This window comes from Nasonia vitripennis (genome assembly GCF_009193385.2).
Source record: "Nasonia vitripennis strain AsymCx chromosome 2 unlocalized genomic scaffold, Nvit_psr_1.1 chr2_random0010, whole genome shotgun sequence".
Taxonomy (NCBI): domain Eukaryota; kingdom Metazoa; phylum Arthropoda; class Insecta; order Hymenoptera; family Pteromalidae; genus Nasonia; species Nasonia vitripennis.
In genome coordinates this window covers 3,412,747-3,437,812 of record NW_022279617.1, presented here as the reverse complement: position 1 = coordinate 3,437,812, position 25,066 = coordinate 3,412,747, and the positions used below count along the sequence as shown (strand labels likewise).

General features: G+C 37.3%; 2 protein-coding genes across 5 annotated transcripts in view; one reads left to right on the top strand and one right to left on the bottom strand.

Moving 5' to 3' along the window:
- Positions 1-25,066, bottom strand: part of LOC100116797 (ras-related protein Rap-2c) — a 123,057-nt gene that overhangs the window by 45,498 nt on the left and 52,493 nt on the right. The window lies entirely within an intron of this gene.
- On the top strand, positions 18,525-19,863 carry LOC103316968. Its single transcript, XM_008213412.2, has 2 exons — positions 18,525-19,100; positions 19,177-19,863. The coding sequence occupies exons 1-2, from the start codon at positions 18,854-18,856 to the stop codon at positions 19,338-19,340; spliced, it is 411 nt and encodes a 136-aa protein (XP_008211634.1). The 5' UTR covers positions 18,525-18,853; the 3' UTR covers positions 19,341-19,863.

The window sequence follows — 25,066 nt, the reverse complement described above, 5'->3', positions numbered from 1 at the left end:
ATCAGGTATAACATTTCTTCGAAGGCCAAAATTCGGAATTTCCATTTTTCAGCTACCGCAGACTTACTTAAGGGAGTTCTCAACCTACTGCGCTAGTCAAAATCGGTGTACTTTTTATTTTCTGTTTGTTCTTGAAATATACAATTTTTGACAATTTAAGGTGTATTCGTCTCCTTAAGGGTAACTGTTACTGGAAGCGATTCCCATAAGACGTGTTAAATGTTTTAAAATAGCAAAAGGTTTATTTGATTAAACAAAATCAATTTTTAAAGATTATTTATAAATTCGTGAGGCCCAAACATTGTGAGGCCAAAATTTATAAAACCTACAATTTGTTCAACCCAAAATTTTTAAGGCAAACATCAAGAGTCCTTATTTTGAAAAAAAATTTGCAAATAAAAATCCGTTCCAGAGACACACAATGAATCGGAAGTGGAATGACTTTATAGTATTATTATTCACCTGTTTAATTACACAGTAAATCACGTGATCAATCACATGATCTTTTTTCAGCAGGGGCGCGCCCTTGTAGCAAATGGCCGATAAGTTCTGGCCCGTTCCCTAGCGACTCGGTATAAATGAAACCCAGAATCCGTCGAGAAATATGCGCAGTTCCTACGCTGAAACCCGAGTAGCAGAAGTTCTCTTAATTTTTTACGCATGCGCGTACGGTTCAGGCTAGGCACAGGCATACTAGAAGTATACGACGCGTATTGTAGAGGCTGTCTGCTATGTTATACAGCAGAATAGCATAGCAGACAGAACTACAGTTTTCACAGTTTCAGTCAATGTTGAATTATGAATATTTAGCCTATTAATTCGTCTAGAATGATTTTGAAGGGAAAATATGATTTTCAAAGTGCCCATTAAGAGTGAAAACGTAACCCTGCACATGCATACTACCATACGTGACAGTATGTACAAGCATGCTGTACTGACTGACTTTGTGTTGTGTAAGTCCAAGTACTGCGTAACAAGTATCATTGATGTGCTCAAAGTCACCAATGATGAGGTTTGAACAGATATTTTAACCTCATCAGTATGCGAGCCAGTTTCTGTCAATGTTTAAGTACTATCATTATCATGCTAAATCCATGATATTGAACTTTGATGTCTGTTATTTTGCATTAAGACTTGTTAAATTATTTAGAAACAGGCTGCCATCTCAGTTTTCACTTAACAGTCTTGGCTTGGCTTTGCACCCTGAACCGTATGGCTTTGGCGGCAAAAATACAGGTGGGTCTCCCTATATAAAAAAGTCATGACCGGATGAAGTGAAGCCAAGAATGCGTCAATATGATTGGCTCATGTAGTGCGCATGCGTCAAAAGTATCGTTAGAATTTTTTGATTTGTTTTTGATTTCTAAAATTGATTCTAATATTAAAAATGTAATATAATACTATAATACATATCAAATTATAATTTGTGTATTTATAATATTCTAGAGACATTCTACTCTCGAGTCTATTCTATTCTCGAGACATAACCTTAAAATTTTAAAAGGAAGTTAGCAACGAAACCGCGGCAATTTTGAAATTTATATGATCGCGAAATGAATCATATATTGTAAAGTTTGATATATTTCCGTGATAGAAAACAAATATTAAAAATATCAATCAAGCATTTATATTCCATTTAATAAGTTAATGAAATTATAGTCTACTACAGTGCGCGCAGCGCACTGCGCCAACTCTAGTATACATAAAAGTTGAATTCATATAATCTAGAATGAATTCAACTCAATATATTGTTACAACATGCCAACACAAATTAAGTTGCGAAATTTCAGCTCTCTAAGTTTGATAGTTTTCAAATGAGAGCCAAAATAAAATTGTGAAAAAAGTAATCGAAATCAATAAAATTTGATTTTGCTCTCATACCTATGAAAACTGAAAACCATCGTAACTAGAGGGCTGAAATTTTGCAACTTAATTTGTATTGGCATGTTGAATCAGTATATTAAGTTAAATTCATTCTAGCTGATATGAATTCGATTTTCATGTACAGAGCTATCCCCTTTTTTTGACTCCGAAGCCATAGGGTTCAGGGTGAAAAGCCGAACCAAGACTGTTAAGTAAAAACTGATATGGGAGTCTGTTTCTAAATAATTAAACAATTCTCAACGCAAAAAACAGACATTCATCTTTAATATCTTTAATATCATGGATTTACCATGATTATGAGAGATTTGGTGGTTGAGAGTAACTGGCTCGCATACTGATGAGATTCAAATACCTGTGCAAACCTCATCATTGGTGACTTTGAGTGCATCAATGACACTTTTGACACAGTAATTGTACTTGAATAATACAAAGTCAGTCAGTTCACAATGCTGAATGAATGAGAGACTGTCATGTATGAGAGCATGCATGTGTAGGGTTAGGTTTTCACTATTAATGTGCACCTTAAAAATCATGTTTCCCCTTCACAAAAAACGTTGTAGATGAATTTATAGGGTATATATATTCATCAATTTATGAATATTTTCAAACAATGTCAACGCAGAGCAGGATCATTGGTGTGAAAAGTAATGTTATATGAACAAATCATACTGGAGAAAAAATTCTACCGAGATTTCTTCCAGAAATCTTGTCTGATTTATCGGGGTTTTCATCTAGATTCTACTCTGGAAACCTGCTAGACTTGAAAAATCTCGATAGCTTTCAGGTACTTTCTCGGGAACGCTCCTACCAGGGCGAGAGTATCGGTTATTTGTAGTTGGCGAATGCTGAATGTGATTTGGAATGATGGATCGAGCTCTATGGAAAAATTTCTTGTTAGCGCATCTGGAATTGCCGTGAAAAGAAACAAACAATATTGTATATTGCTTTAAGGGGATATCGACCCGAAGGCTTCGCAAATCCGCCACGGGGTATTTTGTATTTCCAAACTTCTAGAAAAAAAGAAAGTCCGATTGAATTTTTCTTTAGGTAGAACGATTCATTAAACTTAACACTACGGCGCTACAGACTCGTTTATTAATTTGCAAGCTTTATTTAAAAAGTTGTATGTAAAATTACATTTTAAGGTTGGCGCTGCAATCGCATGAGTACGACGAAGAACGCGTAAACATTTGCTCGTATTTCCAAGATTTTAGATAAACAAAAAGTCCGATCAAAATTTTCTTCCGGTAGAACGATTCATTAAACTAAACACTACGGCGCTACAGACTCGGTTTTTCATTTGAAAAATTTATTTCAAAAGTTTTATGTAATAGAAAAACAGTGTTTTTTTTGGGACGACGTCTCCTTAAACTTCGCAGATTTTTTCTGCCTGACCACTGTGCACGATATTTTTTGTAATCGTATCCGGATTGCACATTTTAAAAAAATCTTATAAGTATTTCTACCTAAAAATTTCGATCGCTCCGGATTGAAGGAATTTTATTTGTTGTCTGGCTGCTCGAATAAAAAGAGACGCGTTAACGGTTCGGTTTTAAATTCGAATTTGTATTTTTAACTTTATAAGAGTGATATATAAGTAAAGCAATAATACTTGTAATAAAATGAAATATTAGGATGGTATCTTATTATATTCAAACAGCTACTGATATTTAGAAATTTATTTAAAAACTCTATTTAAACTTAAAAAGTAGTCTCAATTAGCTAGTTATTCAAAATATTGATGGAATAAGCAAAGAATAAATAAATGCATTGTTAAAAATTAGCCTGGTATATACATGCATGTCAGTACGTGTGATTTTGTTTTTACTTTCGTTTTACTGATATTTCATAATGAAATATTCAATTTTGCAAATGTAATTTTATGAAAATTGGGAACTCTGGGCGCAGGTGCATAGAGATTCGCTGTGCGCATTGCGCAGGCAATCGGTTGCAAAACCAAATCAAGCGCTTAGTATTAATGTTACACATCACACGTGAATTTTCATGCACACTACTGCATTTGTCCTATTTCAACGCTGCGATGTGTATAATGAAGAAATATTTAAAAATCTGGCATTCTTTTTCGAGAAGGAAGAACACCTAATTTTCAGCACGCGAGAAAAGCGCTTTGTTACACGGCTACCTCGGTCATTTAATACTGTGAGCTGTGCATGGATATAATAAGATACATTATTAATCGCTGACTTTTTGATCATTTCAGCTTCCCTCGAGTAATTATTAGACAAGAATAATCGGAATGAAATTGGATTCGTGATAAAACGATTCCCCAGCTTTTTTCACTAGCACTCTCGCTACTTCACAGTCATCGCACAGAAATTTAAAAATCAATCCAACATTATAAAACTGAACGCGCCGACAGTTAGATAAAAGTAGCTACTTGAGTTATTCGCTTTGCGCGTTTTCAAAACCTCTCAAACTGTTTCGCGCGAGAGCTCGCAGAAATTCCGAATTAAAATTCCACGCAGTGTTTCCGAAGCGAGCATGAAAATGCTGTACCATAAAACGCTCTCAAATATGCAGAAAAGACTTTGCGAACGCATCAGTGGAAGAATCCTAACTTTCCTAACAAGCAGCACTTTCCCCTAAAATTCTCAGACACACATTCGTCATCCATCGCACCCATGCGCGTTACTGGCTGCATTCGATTATCACTTTAGCGCATACATGTCGATTTTTATAACGAGCGGTGCTCTTTCTGCTCCCATCGACACTCTGAGATGTCATTTGCGATCTATAGTGCTAATAACACGCCTTAAACAAGGGCACGAGAGAAAATAAGATGTACGCCCAGATACGTTCTGTTTTGCGGCTAGCATTAGCGTATATTTAGGCGAAAAGTTTTTCCATCGATATCACTTATCGGCTGGAGTGTAATGAACGCGTGATTAATCTTATCATTAATCTAATTCATTCAGTGAATAGTCACTATTTGGCAGTTGGATACTTTTCACTGGATAAATTAGCGCATATGCACTATCAATCAGTGAAATTTTACTATTTTGACTCTTGGAGCCATTTGACTCTTTTATATATATCGCTGGTCTCGATATGCGATATACACGCCTCTCTCTCTCTCTCTCTCTCTCTCTCTCTTTCTCTCTCTCTCTTGCGGTTGCAAAGACACATGCACTCGTTCCACGCAGTTTAATTCAATGAATTACGACACTCGCGGCAATGCAGTAGACCTACAGCCTGACCGAACGCTCGCCTCGACCACTTACATTGACTCGTGGAGCAAGTCGCGACTTCGTACAGTTGTAATCAAGAAACTACGACCCGCGACGACGCGTGTGGACAATGACGAGGGTGGACAAGCATATCCAAAGTTGACGGTGCGCAAAGTGCAAGGCTTACAGGCCTCGAGTGATTATAATTAATTCAAAAAACGCAAACTCGAGTTGGCCCTCAACTTTCCGCACGGAGTTGCCAAACTTCCCCTCCGGGTGAAGCATTGAAATCCTTGGCGCGTAGTTCCCTCTCTCGAATTCAAACTCGAGAGCGGAGTGTCGCATTATACGTGGAAACTAGAGGCGACGGAGAGGGACCGTAAACAATTGCGGTGGCAACACGTCATCGGGCTGTGCGCGCGAATATCTACGGCGCTGAAAATCAGCTGCGCGTCCGCTTTAATTTCCCTCACGCCGCTATAACTTTAGGCCGTATACGTGCGATCGACACGGTGATTTTGGAGGGCAATTCTACAATGCGCTTTTCGTACTGAATTCCTTGATATACAATAGAATGTTCGACGTTGCGGGCGGATTAAAATTAAATTTTCATTATAGCAGCAGGCACGATTCTTATATTACCGTAGTGGTTTGTTGTTGCACTTTCCGTTTGAATGACATTCATAAATCAAGGGATGTTACGTATTAAAGTAGGTACAGGAATGCCCGCGCCGTTCGGTGCATTGGTCTCGTATACTAATCGTACATAAACGGGGCGCACGTTTGCAGTGGAGGTATTGGGCAGACGGATTATTCCGAAAGCACTGCGGCGCCAACTCGTCGGCATATCGTAAATATTTGGTATGCCATACCCCCTGTGGATTTTCCGCGGCGTGCCGGGCAATCATAAAACTTTGTGCCTCATCGTGTTCAGGTATACAGTAAGGGGAACGAGGAGACTGGACATGTGAGTGAGAAGCATAGGGAAGTCCATTAGATGAAGAGAGACAGCCTTTCCCTATCTCAATTTTCCAATGTCTCCTACTCTTTGCCTAAAGGTCGCTTCTATCCTTGCCTTCGACGAGGACAGGCGCAGGCTAAGCCACAAAAAAAATGATCAGACCCAAAGACTTCTTAAACATTTTTACATTTTAATAATAACTGAATATTACAAAAAGTGCTATACAGAATTATTTATACTGTAAAATGAGTTGATAAAAACTAAATTTGAATGAAAAAAATCGGACAGTATTTGCACTTATATTTTATTTTTATTAAACTTTATTTTGCAAAATTGCTTAAAGGACAAATAATTCAAAAAAGCGATAAGCACCTACATTTTAAGTATTGAAAAAATTAATACTAGTATTCGTTTAAAAAATATAATTATTAATAATTAAACTATAAATGAAATAACTAAATAATTTATTCAAGTTTTGCTAACAATGCTAACGACAGTAAATTATTATGAATTTCGAAATATAACGGAAGCCAAATGAGCAATTATTAACCGATTTTTTTCATTCGAAATTCGTTGTTATTAACTATTTATACGAAAAATTGCACATTATTGTTACTTTTTATTTATTAATATTGTCTAATTTTAAATAATAAGTATTCTGTCATAGAGAAAAATACTGACTCTCCGCCGAACGCCATTGAGCCTGACCTTTTTTCTACCCTTTTTTTGGACTCCTGCTCATTCTTGCAACTCAAAGACGAAGAGTGGGGAATGAGCAGGAATTAAGGGAGGGAAAATCTTTCTCTCTCGCACTAATACGCGTTTCCTATGCTTCTCACTCGCACTCACGGGTTCCCCATGTCCAGTCTCCTATATCTCCTATGGGGGATTCTATGGGCAAAATACACTTTTTGGCTTCAAAAATGGTGAAAAAAATTGTTAGCGCACGCAGCTGGACCATTTATTTTCTAATTGTACATGTTTGGAACAATGCAAAACCACGTTCCAACACTGTTTTAGAGGCCCCTTAAATTCGTCGAAAAATAGCCATTGTTCAACAGCAAAAGTACCATGATTTTTCCGCATTTTCAATTATGCGTAACTTTTGACTAAATTAAGCATTTTTACGAATTTTTCTTTACAAAAGCTCTTTTCCCGTTCTTCCATTCTATCGTAATACATTTCCTGTTTGTCCCCTTATGCATTAGGTACATGCCGTTAAACAATGGCTATTTTTAGACGAATTTAAGAGGTCTATAAAACAGTTCCACAAGGCACTTTTTCAGTGTTGGAACGTGGTTTTGCATTGTTCCAAACATGTACAATTAGAAAATAAATGATCCGGCCACATACGCCAACAATTTGTTTCGCTATTTTTGAAACCAAAAAAGTGTATTTTTCCCGTAGAATTCCCTATATAGATTCAAGACAGCTAAATACCGTCAGTCAGTATATGACACAGTTTATCATAATAATGCAATGTTGAACAATAATTTTATACAAAAGACTATCGAATAACCATAAATTAATTTATGAATTAATACAATCAAAAGTTTAATCCAGGGATGAAAATGAAAAACAAAATTTATTAATGCTATCTACAATATAAATAGTTTTCTCAATTATATACATTGTTTGCACAACCTTTCAATACTGATGTAAGATAAACAGGGGATTCATAATAATGATTCAACTGTGAAGTACGATCAGCGTACAATTTTAGTAGCGTGATTAACTTCCGTCGAGGCCCGGCAATTCAATTTGGGTTATCCTCGTTCATTCGAATAAATCTCCAACTTATATTTTTTAATATCAGTTGATATAATACCGCATGCCAAGATAAAAATTAAAATTTTCCACAACATAGGTACAGCATGTACCTCCAGATTCGGGCGTCATCGATCTTTCACCGCCGAAGCCATCGGCCGTCACAACGGGTCTCCACACCGATAAAGTACAGCCCTAATTAAACTGCGGCGAGAGCGGCAAGAAAAAATAGCCAAAAGCAGCTTGCGATACCCCTCGTAATAGGAGTAACTCAAGAGTCTAAGTAGCGCCAGCCGTTGCCGTTGCCGTCGCCGCCACTGGCGCAATTAACGCTGGATCAAGGCGCATCTTATGAGGCTCCGTTTTGGCGAGTCGAAAGATTAGTCCTTTTGGCGCGTAGGCGACGGAAAAACGGCGGGAGCCGCTGCGCACATTTTTGCAAAGTCTCTCGTACGCATAAATCCTCGATGCGACGGCGGCCGACGGCGCTCGTATGTGCCTCTGAAAGTCAAAAGCGCGCTGGCGGCAGAGTCAACATGTGCTCCTTGGAGCGAAGAACGACAGCGCTGTATATACGCATACAATTTTGTCGCGGCGGTGAACTAGAAGGCAAACGTAGAGCTTTTAACGTTTAAACGCTTAAAGTTTTTGTGGAGGATTTCGTAAGCTTGCACACATGTACGCGGTGGGAGCTGCAGAGAAAGCTTTGGTCTCAGCTTACCTCTTGCTCTTAGAATCGAAGAGAGATTCAATTTTACATTAAAGCAATGTGCGCTACAAAACGTTTGCGCTTAAAATGCATCTTGAACAATATCTTTCTTTGCAATTTCTAGTTTATAACTAATACATGTTACTCTTGTTATTGACTTAGCGTATTTTATTCGCATGCGTTAACTGAATATTATTGGGAAAAAAATCTGCAGTGATCGTCTTGTTTTGCCTCACGTCCTTCGTTACATGGCCGAAGAGTGGGAGAGATATAGGTGTGGCTCTGACGGCAAAGAATCTCGCACATGTCATCAAACGTCAAGCTATACCACCTCCATCCGGCCCAAAAGCCAATCGCCCACCATAGAGAGACGAACGGGAGGAGAGAAGGGAGAAGAATAGAGCCAAGCGGAGTGAGAGCCCCCTCTAGCCGGCCCAAACCGCTGGTGGATAGAGTTAGTTCACGGCGATAGTTAGTTCAAAGTTCGAGCTTGAAGCAGCAGGTTTTCTGAGACTACGGCTAACGATACTTTTGGAGCTAGCCTTAATTCTGAAAGCAACAACATGTCGATCCGCTGCGTGGCTATCACGACTTTGACGGAGAACAAGGAGGTGACTCAGCAGCAGACACAGGCCAACACCAGTTGGCATAAGCCTCAAGTATCAGCCCCGACCGCCCGTGACGCTGTGTCAACAGATAATCATCAACAAAAGAATCAGACGTCAGTTTGTTGTTTAAGCAACAGAATCATTGAACGCTTGAAAATTTGATGACTAATAACAATGTGAGTGTGAAATTTTTATTTAATGTACCCGAAAAGCCACAATGAATCGAGCTCGAACTCATTTTGACTTAAACCACACATTTTGCGCTATTAATGCTAATTTTATACTAAAGAGAATGCGATCATTGTATGCGATCTTATTAGTCCTCATTTGTATCTGCAGAATGTATTAGTTTGAGTAATTTTTATTATATAAATGTTTACATGATGTACTGATATGCGAATCTGTTCTTATATGTAATTTCATCGATGTTAATAATGTTTTTCTATCATTATGTAATTAAACCTCGACTATATTGTTAAACATTTATTATTTTATAAGAATACATCGATTTATTTAAAAACTCAATTTTGGCCTCTTTCACATTAATTTAAGAAATACATAATACCCTATTACGCTACAAGCATCCCTCGAACTTCATCTAATATATATTTATACTTTCTTTTCAAAATCATGATTTTTGCAAGAATTTAATTTTTAATTATAAGTTTTATGCAAATTTATCTATTCACAGTGTATTCACTACCTGCTCAAATAGTATGTTTCGATACTAGTGGAATAAGTCGCACTTTACGGCACGGCGTGTATATAAACACCCGAGCGCAGCGAGTGCGCTTAACGCTGTGCCATGAAGGATGACTTATGACACGTGTATCGTACATTATTTTATAGCACTGACTGGCATAAATCCTCTATCACGTTTATCCGAGCAATTAGCAGTCAATTTTTCTAGCGTGAAGTTAGCTCGATTGAGATTATCACGGTACAAAAAAGTGCTACTTATTCCACGGATAAGCGTGACATAACTGAGGATTTATACCACACAGTGCTACAAAGAATATTCACTATATTCAAGTCGCGACGTTAAACGCATTCGTACCTTTGCCAATCAAAAAGGTGTAATTTTATGTCAGTATTTTAACTCATCAATTTTCATATTTTATCCGCGCAAACCGCTTAAAACACACGAACACCAACAGTTACCCAAGTACAGCGACGAACGACCCCCAATAGAGCGACGAGAATAAAGCAAAAAGGACGAGCGCGAAATTGGTCGCCGTCGTGCGGGAGTATACGGGCAATTAGAAACGTCGCGAGCGCTATTTAATATAGTCTCTCTCTCTCTCTCTCTCTCTCTCTCTCTCTCTCTCTCTCTCTCTCTCTCGTATGCTTATGGTGTTTGTATGACGCTCTAATATATAAAAAGAAAATTTTAGTTGTTCACCAATAAACAAAATGAAACGGGCATGGCAAGTACGTAGTAATTATCTGGAGAGTTATTCTTTGCTTCATTACGATTAAATATAATAAACTTGACTTTGTTTCGTTGCAGAATATATCAAACTCGCCTAACCTTTTATTTTTTTAAAAGTTAATTTTTTTTAGAGATTTCAATCCTTTTTAGTACATTTTTTTGAGTATTTCATATTTACTCTAGACACCTTCCTTGAATGATTTTTATACCTAGCCATAAAAAACCATGGAGCGCGCCACGTAGACCTCGTCATCGGCCACCCTGCCACCCTGTACATCTAGACACCGCCCTCGTATGATTTATTTACCTAGACACCAAAAACCATGGAGCGCATCACCTAGACGTCGTCATCGGCTTGAATGATTTTTATACCAAGACACTGAAAACAACCTGAACCTTGTCATCGGCTACCCTGGCAAGCTAGTTACTGTTACAGCTCCGGAACGCAGAGTATGCACCGGCAACCTCTTAATTCTAAATATCGTAATATATTATTATATTTTCTTGAGCAAGCAATTCCCATTTGTATATAGCTTTGCGGCCAACTTCACGGTCCTAACACTTCTTGCGGCTAACTTGACGGTCCTTTCACATTTCAGGCTGAAGAAGAAAAACGTGATTTTAGCATTTGTGGATTATACACTCACATATTATAAAAATAAGCAGCCTTTTCACTAATATTTTTGTTGGAAATCATAGTTTAGCTCAGAAAACATACTAATAAGCCAAAAAATCTTACGAACAGTAACAATAAGCATTTTTTTCTATATCATGAAAAATCCGAACACCAATATAGAAGTAAATAGTGTCACGGGCGCCGCGGCTTCGTCTGTTTCTCAAACTCGCCTTCGTGGCGATACCGCGCCACTTGATATTAAATCTTATAACAACTTTAAAAATATTGCAATTCTATTAGTTTTAACTAAAATAACTATTTGTTTTTCTCCAAAACAATTAGATTTTTTCATGTGGGAAAGATCTGAAATTACTAGTCTTCTCGGCAAATCTGAACAGTACTAGTCTTCGTAGCAAATCTGAACCGTACTACTCTTCGTAGGGACCGACGATATATACACTATACATGGGTATAAATATGTGTATAGGTTTATGCAATCTCTTATGTAGAAGCGGCCCCATCAAATTTTTCATAAGTTTGAGTGCCTCGCTATAACATTTTTACTTAATGGGCGAATTTTTGTCAATCAAACCGCGATATCAACATTTCAACATTCATCAGCACAAGTAAAGCCTCGCGGAGAATCTTTTCTTATTCATATAAATAAATTTGTTATCTGACGACAGGAATTCTCACCATCGCTCGAAAACACCTCGATAAATTAGCATAAAAAAGCACAAAGCGAACGAGGAGAGAGAAAAAGTAAAGGGAAGGCCATCTCAACGCGCAGGAGCTCTCGAGGGACAGGGACAGGCGTGTTCGCACGTTGGAACAAGAGGGTGGTCGCTTTGCCCTCTTATTCGATAGCGCACGCGGCTATCCGCCGCTTAAACTTTATCGGGGTGCGGAAAGCATTATAGGTATCAAACGTTCTGCACACGTATATCTGTGTGTACACATAAAGGAGGAAAAGGCCTATGTGTGTGCAGAGCCGCGGGCCAAATTCTCAGTGGTATTAACGCGCTTCGGTCGAACACCGGACGTTATCTGATTCTTCGTCGGCGGGTGGCGTGGGCGCTCGCTCTCGCACGTATGGTTATAGGATATAAACGCGCGAAAGCGCGGAGCCGCCAGTGGCTTTCACGGCTATTGACGCAAACGAGAGTATGATCAGGCTGTGTGCGAGAGAGAGAGAGAGAGAGAGAGAGAGAGAGAGAGAGAGAGAGAGAGAGAGAGAGAGAGAGAAAGAGAGTAAACTGTTTTGGGTGATTAGTGCTCGGAAGGGTCGTTCATGGGTTTTGTTGTTCAACTTCAGCGCGCGAATGGCCTTCTTGATTAGACGGGAACAAAGTTTCTGCAATGTTTTTTTTCTGTTGCAGTAAATAAATATGTTTTGTTTGTTCGTGTAGACAGCACGTATTTTTTTTATAGGATTGAAATCAAAACGTTACATTTGCCCCTACGTTTTCTTTAGTCTGACGGTCGGTTCAAGCTATACGCAATAAATCAACATATATCGACGGCCCACTCGACATAGCGTGAACATGTGCAGGTAGAGCAATATAATCGACAGTCTCGGCGCGTCGGATTAGTGGGGTTGCAATTACAGAAGCTCTGGAGAGAGCACAGTCACCGACGTCGCGCCACCGCTGTGCTGTCGCGACGGGGTGGAGATTTCTATATACAACTACATATATTATTTACGAGCCAGAAAGTACATTGGTACACCGATGAATATTTATCCTGTCGCGACGGTTTGAATCAGAGACAAGCCAAGAAATGTAACGCGATCAAGTGCATAATAACATATATCTGTATACTCGATAGTGTTTTCGTTTCTTCTATTGGCTTCTAATGCATCGCTAGTGCTAGAGCAGACTGAACTTATAATAGTACATTATGATGCAAGTGGCATAAATAGTTCTTTACGGCACGATGTGTATGAATTAACGCTGTGTCATAAAGAACGACTTATGACATGCGTATCTCGTCCATTTTTTTATAGCACTGACGAACATAAATTCACTGTCATGCCTTTTCGTGGCATAGGTGCAGATTTATGCCACCCAGCGCGTAAGCTATATGTAGTTAAGATACATGTATATACTTTCAAATTTGTATGTATATTTTCTCTCCGTGTAAAATAGTGAAATTTCACTGATTGATAGAGCATGTGCGCTAATTTATACAGTGAAAAGTATGCAACTGCCAAATAGTGACTATTCACTGAATAAATTAGTGAAACGGTCACTGCTTAAATCAGTGAAAATGTCGTATTTTAAATCGATTAGAAATGTACACTGAGGAACAAAAAATTAATTTCTTCCCTTGTTTAATTTATTTTAGACTTATGATAAATTTTTATTAAATTAGTATGAATATTATATTATTTAGAAACAAAGAAATGAAATGAAATTTTTTGTCGGCAGCGGGAATCGATCCTGGGTCGTCAGCGTGGTAGTCGTGCGTGCTATCCGTTTACCTAAACTGAACTATTACATTTAAAATTTCAGATCTGATATATTAAGTACTTCAACATGTACAAACTAAAATTAATAACGAATAACGGCAATCCATAAATAATAGTATAGTATACCTTGAGCTTCGGTTTTTATGCGCAGCACATACTTAGAAAGAAAGCAAGCGGAGGTGATAATTTTTCATCTAAAAACAAAACCTCAAATCTACCTACCCCATAAGCACCGAGAGCTCTTCAATTAGAGGTTATATTTCCGGACGATTGCTTCACAAATAAATGAATACCTCAAGTATGCAGCTATCTAGTACGCTACCTAGTTTTTCGTGTCTAGGCGTGAAAATCGCTCGTAAATGCTGTCTAGATGTTCGGGGTCGGCGATGACGGACTCTAGGAAGTGCGCTCCGTAGATTTTTGTAAAAGGCTTACTTGTAGACATCATTCTCTAGCTTTATGGAGTTGTAGGAAGGGCGTATAGTTTCGAAAACAAAAAACGGAATCCTAACCTCAAAATCAAAAAACGGAATCCTAACCTCAAAATCAAAAAAATTTTAATTTACTACCCGAATGGAAATTCGATGTTTGAGCCCCATGTATGGAGCAAAAATTTCGCCCCTTTCTCTTGAAAAGCCTCCCTTTACGAGATATTGACGAAAAATGCATTTCTATATGCTAATCCTGAATCCCGAAATCGGCGACCCTGAAGACCCAGACATCATCTATTTGCGATTCGTAATCTTACTTTCTCCTGGCCAAATATTTTTCAGATATTATCAGGATGGTATCATGATATATTTTTTCTCACATAAGACGTTATAAATAACGTCAATAAACATTTTTATTTCTTGTCGTGTTTTTACCTAGAACGGCCTACAAAACCCGGCAACGATTTTACCAAGTATCAGTTTCGAGAGAACTCTCATATTAAATATTATATTCTTGACCTTGCTTTCCCCCAATGTTCAAACGTATTATAAAAAATTTTGTTCACATTAAAACTTTGCTGCAGGGGGGAATGGGGTATGTGGGTTTAAGAGTTTCAGTTTTAGGATCGCTCCACTCATTTGTTCACTGTTGAATAAGTGAATCAGATTCACTTATTCAAAAGTGAAATTTTCACTTGACAAAATAGTATTTATGTTAGCGTTTCACTGACTAGAATAGTCATATTTTCACTGTTCTAAAAGTTAAACCGAATTTTGGTGTCAAAATAGTGATTTTTTCACTATTTCAACAGTGAAAAATGCGTTCACTGCATAAATAGTGAAAATTTTCACTGTTTTATATGGAGAGAGATAGCGAATATTTTTGTCATCAAGTTATTTCAATATTGCGATCGTGGACTGATATATAAATTTTATATTATTTTATCGAAAAATATACTTTTATTCAGAAATCTTATTTTATTGCGCATTCTTTTAAAATGAAGTTAAAAAAAACTATTCGTAACGGATATTTGTTTCTTAACCAATTGAATTGCTTTAATTAGCGGCTTCGTGATGTCGGCCATCACTTTTTTTTAGAGAAGATATGTAAATTTTCATGTCTATGATGCTTGTTATAATAATTTTGAACGAATAATTACTCTGTCAACTTGTATAATTTCACTTCAAATTTTTGTTTCTATATAATTAGCCGTCTGAGGAACAGACAGTTTTAGAGTATGTTCGGAAATGAAATTTCGGTTAGTAGTTAGGTTGGTAGCCCTACGCTAACCGACTGACCGACGTTCAGCGCGTGTAAACAATAGACGGTTAGGCGAGCTGATTTCCGCGATGGTGACTGATGAGCATGCCATGTGACTATGTGAGGTTTGAGGTTATAAGTATATTAAATTTCATCGATAACATTAACTACAAAATTTTCAACTCGTGGAATACGATAATCATTGGCTTCATAATCATCGAAAATGTCATCAAACATTTCATCTACATCACTTTGTTCATCACTATCAGAATCGGTCGATGATAGGATATCATCAAACACCTCAATTACGTTCATAATGTCTTGATAAATAGATCAACTTTATACTTTATTGCAATAACATTGACTTGCTCCAAATCCGAACAATCAGCTGTGCTAACCATCTACTGTTTACACGCGCTGAACGTCGCGCGGTTGGTTAGCGTAGGGCTACCAACCTAACTACTAACCGAAATTTCATTTCTGAACATACTCTTAATAACGTAACATTTTTTTCATTTAGTTCTCACGCTAATAGAATTCAGATGTCGAACACATCCTTCAGAACTTATTAGGAGATGCTAAATTTTCGGTTCAGTGAATGGCAATTCAACAGTTTGAGGTTCATCGACGTGTAATTTAAATTTCACTTCTCCATCTGCCAATTACGCAACTGTTCCGCCAAATCATGCTGCTTTATGCTACTTAAGACTGAATACGAAATTAGCTTTGAGTGCTCGACCTATATCCAAGTAAATATGGGAAATATTCTATAAAAACGTTTGAGCTCAAAAATAGTTAAAAAATGTTTGGGGCACGTCCCAGGCTACTTTTTGCCTAATTGTACATGTTTAAAACACTGCAAAGTCAGTCCTTCTAACACGCAAAAAGTGCCTCGTTATACTGTTTTCTCAGTCACTGAAATTCATTAAAAACTAGCTATTGTTTGAAGGCATCCCTGGTAGAAATCGCAACCAATTTTAACCCAAAAATAAGCTTATAAGTGTCGAATTAGCTTATCTAAGCCAAGAATATTGGGTTATAATTGGCTAACAGCGACATCGTTTTAACGCAAGAATAAGGTTATTTTTGCCCATATTGTTTTTAAAGAAGAGATACGTAACCTCAAATGTAAATAATAATGTAGCAAAGCAAAAAAACGCGGTAAATATTTATGAGATAAAGTACAGTTTTGTTACTAGGGGGTTTTTGGGGTCGCTGAACACGAATATCGCAACGGCAATACTCTCAGAAGTACCTGGTGCCCAGGGTAGACAGTATTAATGTCGTCTCCTGGAGTTTTGTTAGAATTTGAAACATAATTAGTCGAAACTTGTCACTCGGGGGTTTTCGAGGTCGCTGAATACGAATATCGCAACTGCAATACTCTCCGAGGTACCTGGTGTCCAGAGTTGGCAGTATCAAAGTCGTCTACTAGAGTTTCACAGAGAATTAACGACATTTTTTGTCAAGACTCGTTGATTGGGGGTTTTCGAGGTTGCTGAACACGAATATAGCGACGGCAACGCTCCTCGAGGTACCCGGCGCCCAGGGTAGACAGTATCAACATCGTCTCCTGGGATTATCTTAAGTATAGCACCATATCCATGCTCAGTGGCACCAGAAATCCGTGAGTAACGTATTTCACTTAATTACTATTAAATTCCCACAAAACTCCAGAAGATGACGTTGATACTATTCACCCTGGGCACCAGGTACCTAGGAGAGCATTGCCGTCACGATATTCGTGTTCTGCCACCGCAAAAACCTCAGAGTAGCAAAACTGGACTTATTTCCATAAATATTTATGGAGTTCTTATTTATTGTTTCTTTCGCTGCACTTTATATAGGTTATGATCGCATTCGACGCGCATATTAACTCATTATAAGCTTAAAATTGGTTAAAAATTGGGTTATTTTTAACGAAAGAAATAAGGTTATTCTTACTAAGCAAGCCAACGCCTAAGCTAATTCTTCTACCAGGGATGTGCCCAATGAATGAGGGCATATAAGCAAAAATGTATATATTTTTAAGCTAAAGGAACGCGAACAGAGATTTGATATAAAAACAAAATTTTTAGTGGAAAGTTGTGTTTACAATTAAAAATATCGAAAAATCGTGGACAATTTTTCTCACCATTTTTGAGGTCGAAGATGTGAATTTTTACGTATAATTTTCCACATTTATAACTCTTAAATATTTTCCGTTTCTCAAGCATTCACTCATAAATCAACGCGATTAACGTGTGCTCTTACTTTTCAGCTCTCTTTCTCCGATAATAATACATGCACTACTTTTCGTGTTTTTTTTTTCGCTCGCTCGACTTGGCATTCTGTTTTCCGATTTTTCCAACTGCATCGCATAAAGATCGCACTTTATCGGGCAGCAGCGCCGTGGAAAACGTCGAAGTTCCCGGGTAATCGCGTTATGGAGTTAAAAGCGCTGCCAGCTCGAGGGGAAACTCGCTCGTATATATTCCAGAGAGCATGCTGCGCCGCCGGTGTTTTGTCGGCGCATAACGGAGTTTGCTCGGAAAATTAAACATTCAGCTGCAATAAGATAGTTCATGCGCGCTCGCAATTTTTTCTCGCTTTTTTTCTCTGTCCGCGACGGTTTATGGCGACGAGGATAAAAGCTGACGAGCAAATTCGGCGCGCGCGGGGGGGGGGGGGGGGGGTGGTGAAATTTCGTTATTCCACGAGCTACGCGCGATTTGACTCATCGAGAGAGGAAGCCACACGTTATACATTGTGTGTCTGCAGTTTATGTGCGCGCTATTGCTCTCGCTATTTTTTTCGCTGATGCTGCCGCGTGTTTATTGGTGGCTCTCTGCACGCGAGTATAAAAGGAGAGCTCGTTGGATTTTAACATCAGCCAACCGCATCAGAGGAACAAAAGGTGCGAAATTTATTTTTCTTCGTTTTTCGTCTTGATTCTTTTCAATTTTCCTCGGCAGTTTCTGTTTTATTTTCCCACTCAGAGCTATGTATAGGAAGTTTTGCCAACGGGAAAGCCAATCTCCCGCCGCGAGAATTTATTTCGCTTTTTCACCAAACGCAGTTTGTTTATGCTTGACTTCTGTTCTTTAATTAAACAAACGGCTGATATGTGCCGCGAGTAAACATCAATTGTCAACAATTAAACGGACGAACCTAAGCGAAATGTCAACACCTATCTACTTCTATTGGGTAATATGATCCGATAGCTATAGACAGCCAAGATGGCTGAAAAAGATCATAGCATTGCGGCTTATGGGAGTCGAAAGTATTTTTATTAGTATAAATGCATTTAATCACATGTAACTTCTAAAGTTGTTCAAATTAGAGAAAATGATATTCTGTACATTTTTTCGCAAGTTTTAAATTATGTACGTCTCGGTGTAATATTTAAAATCATGTTTTTGAATCAAAATTGAGGTTAAGCACGCTCGTCTGCTACATGTCTGCTACGCGTTTGCTCCGTTTTGCTAAGCGTCGCGTCGCGTCCTGCATTATTGTGCTTGTGCAGTGTTGATAAAATTTAGAAACAATGCCAAAATCAAGAGAGTATTGCTGTGTACAAGGATGCAATAGTGTATCTGGTAAAAATAGCAGTCTAACTTTCCATAAATTCCCAAAACCTCAAAAGCAAATAGTGTTGAAAACAAACTATTTTGGAGCAGTAGAACAAGTAGATTGGTTAGTTGAATGGAGAAAAGCCTTGAAGATTAGCACGCCACATCCAAGAATGAGAGTATGCTTTCTGCATTTTAAGCATGATGATTATGTAACACCTGGTAAGCATTACAACGCCATTATGCAAGTTAAGGAGCATACATTATTTAGTTTGTAATCGCACAACTTTTATTTTAGATTATCCAGGTAGCCATAGAATTTTGGTAAAATCAGCTGTGCCATCACTCAATCTTCCTGTTACCCCAAAAGAAAAGGAAAATTTATCAAGAAATGAAGCACGTCTGAATCGAATAATTCAGAGAAGTTTAGCTCATAATTGCAGCATTTCTACCATCGAATAAGAATGATGTGCAAGATAATGAAAACAACATTCTTGAAGATAAAGAGGAATCAGCTGTGAACGAAGAATCTAGTGCAGTTAATAATCAATCAGCTGTGAATGAAGAATGTAATGCATTTGATAATCAAACAGCTGTGAACAAGGGATGTGATGTTGTTGAAAGTAAATCAACTGTGGTTCCTGAAAGTGAAGTGTCAATGAGTCAAGATCCTGTACGTGCATTGATTGAAAAAAGTAATAAAAAGAAAGAAGTGAATTATAGTTTCAGTGATACATTGGACACGGATGAAAAAATGTGTATTGCTACTGGAATTCCAACCATTCACATCTTGGATACCATTGTCAGTATGATAAAAAACGTTCATGGTGATAGATTTCAAAAGTGCAAATTGAAAACTCGTGACAGAGTTATTTTAAGTTACTAGACGTGGCGCAGTGCGCTGCGCGCACTGTAGTAGACTATAATTTCATTACTTATTAAATGGAATATAAATACTTGATTGATATTTTTAATATTTGTTTTCTATCACGGAAATATATCAAACTTTACAATATATGATTCATTTCGCGCTCATATAAATTTCAAAATTGCCGCGGTTTCGTCGCCAACTTCCTTTTAAAATTTTAAGGTTAAGTATGTCTCAACTCAGTTCGTGTCAACGTTCACATCATGTTTATTTTTGTAACAATAGTAATATTTACAATATAGAATATTATAAATACACAAATTATAATTTGATATGTATTATAGTATTATATTACATTTTTAATATTAGAATCAATTTTAGAAATCAAAAACAAATACAAAAATTCTAACGTTACTTTTGACGCATGCGTACTACATGAGGCAATCATATTGACGCATTCTTGGCTTCACTTCATCCGATCATGACTTTTTTATATAGGGATATGAAAATGAAGCACAATACGTCCTATAGATTACTGGCACTTATTTTTACATGTGTATCATCGCAATTCTGTCAAAAAATATTTAGCAATTGGAATTCTCAGTAGAAATTTCTAGAAATATACCATTATGCTTTGAAGGATTTGAAGATACTCGAGTGGTGTTAGATTGTACAGAGCTTTTTATTCAACAACCAAAGAACTTGTGCTGTCAACTACAAATGTAATCACACTACAAGGGTGCTCCAACTGTAAAATTTTTGATTGGTGTGTCGCCAGCAGGAACTATTTATTACCTATGTAAGTCCTGCGTATAGAGGTAGGAGTAGTGACACAGCTATTTTTAGTCAAAGTGAATTGATGAATTTGTTAGAACCTAATGATGGAATCATGGTTGACCGAGGATTCTTGATTGATGAATTGTGCCACAAAAATAGATGGAAACTCATAAGACCACCATTTCTACAAGATAAAAAACAATTTTCTCAAAGTGAATCTGTTGCTACGTCAAAAATTGCTGCAGCTAGAGTTCATGTTGAATGTGCTAATCAACGAATTAAAGTTTGGAGTATGATTGGTTCGAAAATGCCTGCAAATCTTGTTCCATTAGCCAGTGAAATAGTAAAAGTATTATGTGCTACGGTAAATCTCAGTGATCCTTTATTGAACGATGACAAGTTTATGAATACTGATTGACATTTGTTTTACAAATAAAATACAAAAATTATACTTTTTTATAAAATTAATTTATTTTTATACTATTTTGTACTTTTAATCTTGATGACTATTCATGTAATACTGATTCATGCATTAATAAAAATTATATCTAAACTGAACAAAGCGTATTTTAACACAATAATACATAATAAAATTAATATTAAAGTCACTTCTTATTCTTTAAACAGGTAAAGTGAAGAATTTTTTCAAAATATAACTTTTTTAACGTTGTGAGCATTTTTCTAATATAATTATCGTTTCTTTTAACTTTTAGAATAAAAACTTTGTTGTCCGCAGCTGAATATATCACAAAATCTGTTATTTCAACATTTATAACAGCCATTCCTAGTTGCACTTGTCCGTAATAACTATGTTTTTCTTTCAATTGTATTTGTTCGCCTTTTACTTCTAAACACTTTCCAACACAATTAATTATAGTTGCACTTATATCTGATTTTTTACCAATCAAAGGGCACTTTATCTCTAATAAGCCAACTGGTTTAGAATTTTTAAAAATAACACCATCTGGTGAATAAGCGAGCCAAGGGTTGCAGGCTGACACTATTAATCCTGGACACATCACTTTATTTGAAGTAACAGTAACGTATGCCTTCCTAGCTTTTTCTTCTGTAACCTTCCCATACTCAGTGTACATACTTTTAAAATCCTTTGGATGAAACACGCTTTCAAACTTTTTATCCCAGTTTGGATTTTTGTTTCTGGTATTTGTAACAGTAGGTTCTACTTATCTTTCCATTGACATTTGTTGTCAGTACACGATAGCTTGTCTATCTTTTCTAGTCTGTAAAATTCAAAAAAGTTTATGTTGCATTTCAGGACATACAATTGAATATAAAATAAATAAACATTAAATAAGGAACTTACGCATATATATGAAGTAATGTTGCCACGATGTGTTTACATTGACCGCTTAAATCTGCCTTGCAAGAACATTTAAAATCACTGATCACACCGTCTTTATTTATTTTTCCTTCAATTTCATGAGGCTTCTCGCGTATGTGAGTCGTCTGCAAACAAGACGACGTTATCCTAACCTCACCACTTTCCTTTTTGTCGTCATATTCACCACAAAGAATGATGTGTCCTGCTTTTAAAACTCGGTCTTCTTCAATAAATTTTCGTTGGGCATCGTTCTGACCAGCCCAATCGAAAATATTCTGCATGGAAATATACATATTTTATAAAAACTTAATCGGCTCCATAAGCTCCAATGCTATTTCCCGATCTTGTTCAGCCATCTTGGCTGTCTATAGCTATCTGATCGTATTACCCAATACGTATATAAAATACAAATGCAAATATATATACCCTGGTAGCAAATGGCCGATAAGTTCTGGCCCGTTCCCTAGCGACTCAGTAGAAATGAAACCCAGAATCCGTCGAGAAATATGCGTAGTTTCTACACTGAAACCCAAGTAGCAGAAGTTCTCTTAATTTTTTGCGCATGCGCGTATGGTTCAGGCCAGGCACAGGCATGCTAGAAGTATATGACGCGTATTGTAGAGGCTGTCTGCTATGTTATACATCAGAATAGCATAGCAGACAGAACTACAGTTTTCACAGTTTCAGTCAATGTTGAACGATGAATATTTAGCCTATCAATTCATCTAGAATGATTTTGAAGGGTAAATATGATTTTCAAAGTGCCCATTAAGAGTGAAAACCTAACCCTACACATGCATACTGTCATATATGACAGTATGTACAAACATGCTGTACTGACTAACTTTGTGTTGTTCAAGTGTAATTACTGTGTGAAAAGTGTCATTGATGCTCAAAGTCACTAATGATGAGGTTTGCACAGGTATTTCAATCTCATCAGTATGCGAGCCAGTTACTCTCAACTACCAAATCTCTCATAATCATGGTAAATCTATGATATTAAAAGTGGATGTCTGTTCTTTTGCGTTAAGACTTGTTTAATTATTTAGAAACAGACTCCCATATCAGTTTTTACTTAACAGTCTTGGTTCGGCTTTTCACCCTGAACCCTATGGCTTCGGCGTCGAAAAATACAGGTGGGTCTATACATGAAAGTTGAATTCATATCAACTAGAATGAATTTAACTCAATATATTGTTACAACATGTCAACACAAATTAAGTTGCGAAATTTCAGCTCTCTAAGTTTGATAGTTTTCAAATGAGAGTCAAAATAAAATTGTAAAAAAAGTAATCGAAATCAATAAAATTTGATTTTGCTCTCATACCTTTTAATGTGCACCTTAAAAATCATGTTTCCCCTTCAAAAAACATTGTAGGTGAATTTATTGGGTATGTATATGCATCAATTTATGAATATTTTCAAACAATATCAATGCAGAGCAGGATCATTGGTGTGAAAAATAAGGTTATATGAAATGTTATAACAAATCATAGTGGAGAAAAAATTCTACCGAGATTTCTTACAGAAATTGTTTACGCAGAGCTATAGGGGAATGCACACATCGCCCGTATATAAACGCGAGCCCTTCCGAGCATCCAAGAACGGTATATTTCAGTGGCCTAAAACCACGCTTTCGGGGACAGTTCGAGCTTGCCAGCTTTAGATATACTTTTCAGTTGAGAGTCGAGTCGAGAGAAGTGTAATGAAAAAAGCACTTTTGCACTTGTTAGCCGAATTCGTTGCACGAAGAAGCCGCGAAATAAGAGTCATAGCGAGCAATACCCTCGAAAGCGGGGAAGAAAGTCCACGAATTAAAACAATACTTATTGCCGTTTTCACGGCGAGTTTGCGAAAGTTCGCTGTACTGCGGTAAGAGAGAGAAAGCTACTTTTTGCCGAGCAACTGTCGCAATCCACTCACGTCTATGCGCTTTCCGCGCCCGTAACTGCACTTATTTGAGAGAACAGCCGTTACTCCGCTTAGCGAGATTTTCCGGGTTCTTGTACTTTTTTTATTTTGGCACAGATATACAGGGTGTAGCATGAGAAAAATTCACGAAGAAGCGCGGAGGACTTTTTTCACGGCTCTAAACTTTCCAAATTGTACCGAACAACTTCTACACTTGCTTTGTTATTTAACTTTCGGAAATTGCTCGCAGAGCTAGTTGTAAGCCGAGTTCGACGGAACGTTGTCGCGCGAAATAGATTTGAATTTTATGCGCGATGGAGATTCTAATTGGAAATCGAAAAGTTTACGTGATATTTTCGTAGGATTTTTCTCAACTTGATTGTATGGTCAAAAAATTGTCTGTTATCTCTACAGCGCGACCCATTTTCTTTAGTGAGTCGTGCACATTTTGAAAAGTTAAAATTCTCTTTGAGATACGTCAGAAAGATTAATAACGGTTCGAGGGGGCGAACCGAACAATAAAATGGCAAAGGATAATGATAACGCAGTGATCTCGCGTAGGTCGTATTATAATAAAACGGAACAAAAACTGTGCGATGACGACGTATATAGGTACAGCCCAGAGGCAAGTCGTCTTCTCTCGAGAAGAGCATAAAGATATATCTGAGACAAAAGCTGCAAGTTACTACGTCAACGCAAGCTAACTGATTAAGATTTTATTATTTGGCAAAATAACTGTTTCTTGAAATAAAGGAAAGAAAATGGTGCTTGTTTTCGTTCACTCTGATGAGAGTTATATAAATAATTTTTCTTGAAATAAAATGTGATTACATTAAAGTTACCTCATGGCACTTTTTCGTTTCCGAATGTTGATGATTCAATTTTAGAAACATCGAATGGAATAGTATATTGAGTATATCAAGGGCAATCACGCTTGCCAGATCGCTTTCTTCCTGCCCATGATGCACACAATACTTTTTGTCCAATACATGCACTAAAAGTTCGTTTTAGAGGGCATGTAATGAAGGTCGAAAATTAACCCTATTGTCCGCCTTAGGGTTCAATTTTCTGCCCAAGAGCGTAAAATAGTCACTTTCCGTCTGCAATGCATGCACGAAAAAGCGTACTTTCGGTGTAGAGGACAAAAAGCTATTTGATCCGTCTCATCTATTATCCTTCGGCATTGAATCAATAATATTGTATGTAGCTGCGTACCTCTATCTCATTATATACCTATAATGCGATTAGTGTCCTGGTAGCAGCGTTCCCGAGAAAGTACCTAGAAACTAC